The sequence below is a fragment of the Amphimedon queenslandica genome, unplaced genomic scaffold (assembly GCF_000090795.2).
Source record: "Amphimedon queenslandica unplaced genomic scaffold, v1.1 AMPQUscaffold_12987, whole genome shotgun sequence".
Lineage (NCBI taxonomy): Eukaryota > Metazoa > Porifera > Demospongiae > Haplosclerida > Niphatidae > Amphimedon > Amphimedon queenslandica.
The window spans coordinates 2,368-7,579 of record NW_003546777.1 but is presented as its reverse complement, the minus strand read 5'-3'; the positions used below and the strand labels follow the sequence as shown (position 1 = coordinate 7,579).

General features: G+C 32.7%; 1 protein-coding gene and 1 long non-coding RNA gene across 2 annotated transcripts; both read left to right on the top strand.

The window, feature by feature from the left end:
• The first annotated feature begins 2,111 nt into the window (after positions 1-2,111).
• LOC109585897 (uncharacterized) lies at positions 2,112-3,354 on the top strand. Its single transcript, XR_002186718.1, has 3 exons — positions 2,112-2,335; positions 2,564-2,697; positions 3,135-3,354. It is a non-coding gene; the product is annotated as an uncharacterized LOC109585897 (long non-coding RNA).
• A 219-nt stretch (positions 3,355-3,573) lies between these two features.
• LOC105314329 (rab9 effector protein with kelch motifs-like) lies at positions 3,574-4,933 on the top strand. Its single transcript, XM_011408436.2, has 5 exons — positions 3,574-3,603; positions 3,664-4,206; positions 4,350-4,522; positions 4,658-4,852; positions 4,928-4,933. The coding sequence occupies exons 1-5, from the start codon at positions 3,579-3,581 to the stop codon at positions 4,931-4,933; spliced, it is 942 nt and encodes a 313-aa protein (XP_011406738.1). The 5' UTR covers positions 3,574-3,578.
• The last annotated feature ends 279 nt before the right edge of the window (positions 4,934-5,212 follow it).

The following is a 5,212-nucleotide window of genomic DNA, read 5'->3' as shown; positions in this document are numbered from 1 at the left end:
TTAAGGAGGATATACATTATTATAACTATAATTAAATAATGAGTGCATGTTCATTCAAAAGTTTATACTCCAATAAGATTCATTGTAGAGGTGAACCTAATGGAGTTAAAGGGGCCAGGGCTGGTAAGTCTCTTTAGCCACTGGTAGCCAGACCAGCCTACAGTCATTGGGTGGTAGCTGGGGAATGGTCTGGCTAGGGAGACTAGGCCGGGGGGACATGGAGCCTAAGGAACTAATGAGTCTAATACCCTGGATCAGCATTGGGATGACTGGGGTTGGGTAAATGTAGAGTTATTTAAGGAGGATATACATTATTATAACTAATTGAATTATTGTGCATGTCATGTGTATACATGTCTGTTCTTATGTTGCATAGAAGTTTGAGCCATTTTTGATCAATTTTGGATTAAAAAAAAAAATTAAATCAGGCCAAAGTCTCTGTACTTTAGTACACAGTCCTGGGCCAAATTTTATCATAATTGAAAAGTAGAGATTTCTCCATTTTTATAATTTTTCCTGATACATATTAGTGTTGGACCAGTATTTTGGTACTAGAACTAAATTGTTATTTAGTACTGTAATTTTTATCATAGTATAGTAAAATACTAAAACCAATACTATACTAAACCTGACTACATGCAATGTACTAGAACTAATACTATACTAAACCTGACTACATGTAATGATGTACTAAACCTAACTACATAGAACTGCATACTGTAATTATGCATGCATGTGCACTATGCATATTCTACATGTGTATCTGATGACATACATGCAGCCATTGAACCATGCGTAATATAGCTTATATTTATATCACCATTATGCACATGGGACAAACACATGCTTCTAGTTCTAGCTAGCTAACATACAAAATCATGGCTACTGCAGCAGCTGTGGTGAGTAAAAGATGTCCTGTCTGGAAATTATTCTTCAAGTATTTTAAAGAAGAAAATAAACTCTTTGCCTAGTTGTCTAATACTAGTACTAATACTAGTACTAGAATTTATCACCCGTTAGTACAGAACTAATACTAGTACTAATACTAGTACTAGAACTTATCACCCATTAGTACAGAACTAATACTAGTACTAATACTAGTACTAGAACTTATCACCCATTAGTACAGAACTAATACTAGTACTAAAAAATATCACCCGTTAGTACAGAACTAATACTAGTACTAATACTAGTACTAGAACTTATCACCCATTAGTACAGAACTAATACTAGTACTAAAAAATATCACCCGTTAGTACAGAACTAATACTAGTACTAAAAAATATCACCCGTTAGTACAGAACTAATACTAGTACTAATACTAGTACTAGAACTTATCACCCATTAGTACAGAACTAATACTAGTACTAAAAAATATCACCCGTTAGTACAGAACTAATACTAGTACTAAAAAATATCACCCGTTAGTACAGAACTAATACTAGTACTAAAACATATCACCCATTAGTACAGAACTAATACTAGTACTTAAAAATATCACCTGTTAGTACAGAACTAATACTAGTACTAAAAAATATCACCCATTAGTACAGAACTAATACTAGTACTAAAACTAATTTCCTAATAGTAATAGAACTAATACTAGTACTAACTATAAAAGTCAGTACTGGTCCAACACTAATACATATACATGTTCTTATGTGGCATAGAAAGTTTGAACCAGTTCCGATCAAATTTGGATTTTTTAGGAATTTTTTAATTTGCTCAAAAATTAGGCCGAAGTCCCTGTACTATAGTACAGTGACTTGGGCCAAATTTTGTCAAAAATGGCTAAGAGAAAATTCTCAATTTTTATAATTTTTTCTGATGCCCATACATGTATTTATGTTGCGTAGGAAGTTTGAGCCAGCTCCGATCAAATTTGGATTTTTTTACAAATTTTAAAATCAGGCCAAAGTCTCTATACTTTACTACATGGTCCTGGGCTAAAATTGAAAAGTAGAGATTTCTCCATTTTTATAATTTTTTGTGATGCATTATACTTGTTCTTATGTTGCATAGAAAGTTTGAGCTGGTTCCAATCAAATTTAGATTTATTTCAAATTTTTAAAATTCCTTTAAAATCTGGCCAAAGTCTCTGTGCTATATAGTACAGGGAATTTGGCCAATTTTTGTCGAAAATTACAAATACCAAACACTACCAAATTTTAGGTTAAAATTGTTGCCTGCTTTTGAGAGAAAAAAACTACTTTAAAATTGTCACCCACTTTGAGGTGAATTGTTCCTATAATTGTTCCTATTGTTATTTGTAGATTCATTTTTCATCTTTGGAGTATCATTTGAGACTTAAACATCAGCCAGTTGATGGTAAGAGGTAAGAGACAGAGGAAGGAAGAGTGTTTTGTATATAACACAATATTTTTTATCACTGTAAATTTTGCCATTTACCTAAAAATCAATTTCGTGGATCTAATATTCATGACGTTATACTGCCTGCCATCTTGTACTATGATAATTTGAATTTAATTTTGAAAAATTATCAAAGAATGGCAAAATTTACAGCTCTTGAAAATTTGCTCAATTCTTCTCTCTTCTCTTATAGTGTGATTGGAAGAACTTGTAGAGAAAATTTCTTTGTCGATCGCATGATAAAATTGACTGGCAAGTGAGACATGCTTTTGAAACACAGACCAGCTGGTACTGCGAAAGAGGATTAATCAAAGAATTGATCTTATAGTAAGTTTTATAGTCAAATTTACCATTAACATTACTTAACGTTGCCATATAAACTGCATACATGCATGCATAGTGTCTTTCTCATATTGTACAATGTACATGCAAATTACATTATATATATATATATACATGTATATATATATAAATATGTATACAAAATAGTGAATTAATTATCATTATTTATTATTTTATTATTATTTATTATTTTGTTATTATTTATTTTATTATTATTAATTTTATTTTGGGTAGCAATGTAGTGCTGCCTCCACGTGGCACTGCCTGGGATCACTATTGGCTACTACTGCTAGTGATGCTAAGAGCACTACAGCTGAAATAATACAGTATGTGGTGAATTACATATACATGTATTTGATAGATAGTGAAGTACGTTAAACATTATAATACCATGTATTTTTTAATTTGCTTGTAATTTTTAGGGTGAAATTTCAGAAGAAGATGATATGTCTAAATTTATAAATGTGACTCAAGAAAAGTCAAAGATATACCAAGATCAACAGAAGTATCAGCAACATCAGATTCAGACTACTCCTCTGCCTGACTGGCTAATGATTACATTCTCTATGCATGCATGCCAAACCATTATGCAATTTAAATCTGCTTTAATAATAAAACATTGTCTATTAATTTTGTTCAGTAGCTATGTCTGTAATGTTTTTCTCTTCTGGCTCAGCTCTTTCACTCTTCACAAGAGAATTCAGGAGATTAGGAAGCAACTGCATGGAAGAAATTGACCAGGAGGTCACGGAGTGGTTGTGTATGAATAATAGCTACCATTGTTGAGCTATGCTGCATTTGCAGTAAATGTTGGGTGGGCCTGAATCAGGTGATAATTTTAGGGCGTTGGCTCCTAGCTCGTAAAGATGGACAGAAATGTAGATGGAAAAGGTCAGTCCTTTGAAATTAAAGCCACTCTCTTTCATTTAATGCTTTATTGTTATTCTGCAGATCAGTATAAATTCAATTGGAGAGCTCGACACACAACTGCAGTAGTAGGAGAAGTCCTGTACTGCTGGGGAGGAAGCTGGGAAAAATTTGATAAGTCACACGATTCTCGTGCGAAGATAGACTATGCTTCTGTTATTGATAAGTTTGACTTATTATCTGGTGTTTGGTCCTCTGAATCTACTGATGGTACTCCTCCATTCGGAATCAGAGGAGTCTCCTGTGCTGCCATTAATAATAATATTTATTATTTTGGTGGTTTTTGTGGCCATGAAAGTTGCTACCATAACAGTTTGAACTGTTTAGACACTTTAACTCTTCAATGGAAAGAATTACAACCAACTGGTGACAATTCTGTGACTAAGAGAGGCTATGGTGGTATGATAGCAATGGGAAGTGAAGGTGAACCTCAACAGTTACTGGTTATTGGTGGACTGGCTCCTAAATCAACTACTACACGGCATCATCAGTTTGAATACCATAAGATACCTAGTCGGGTTGATCGTCTTAGAACTAATGAACAGAATATCTACAACCTGTCTAGTTGTAAGTGACATTCTATAATGTTTGTAAGGAACTAAATATTTTAAGTCAATTTGTAGTACGAGACATTATACAGACTTTCATATGCACTATACCTTACATAATAAAGATGAATTCAACTTGCAGTTACGAATAGTTATTTTTAGGTCAATGGATTGTTCCATTTGTCAGTGGACAGTGTTTTCCACCAACTGATAGTTTTATCGTTGAAAGGATCAGTCATAATAAAGGAATTATGTATGGAGGAATAGTGACTGATCGTGATAGAAATATTTCTATTAACAGTATCTACTTGTTTCAATTATCACATAATACAGTAGTAAGTTATGCATTGTATTAGTAAGTTTCGTACAGTGCAGTCTACTGCACTAAAAGAATTAAGGAATCTACATTTAACTCTAAACCATATCCACATTTAAAATTATTATGAATAATAACACTTTTCTGTTTCTAGAGCTGGGAGCATCTTAAACAAGGATCAATACTTAATGATGGACTGTGGCCTAAAGCAAGAGGCTCTCATGCTAGTACTATTATCAATGGTGTCTCTACCTCACCTATACTAGTAGTGATTGGAGGAACAGATAGTGATAATAAACTAGTGAATGAATGTTTATTATTAGACACAAACAAGTACAATTGGATAAAGGTATTTACAATATAATTATTGTTGTTGCTGTGAATATTTGTGATTGTGAAATTATTGAATTTATCTTGCTTCCAGCTTTAGAATTGTTGCACTAAAATAATACCTAACTGAGATAGCAAAACAATAAAATTAATAATACAAAAAAATAATATGTCACTAACAAGTTTAGTGATGTAACTAATAGTTGCTGTATCACTGCCTTGGTATGTAGCAATGCATAATATTCTCACCTGTTAAAGGCTTCACCCTAAAAATTGGGTAGTATAGAACTCCCATTGGTATATAACTTATAACAGATACAACATAATTATGCACACTGTGCATTCTGTTTTTTACTTTCTACAGATTTCTCTACCTGAT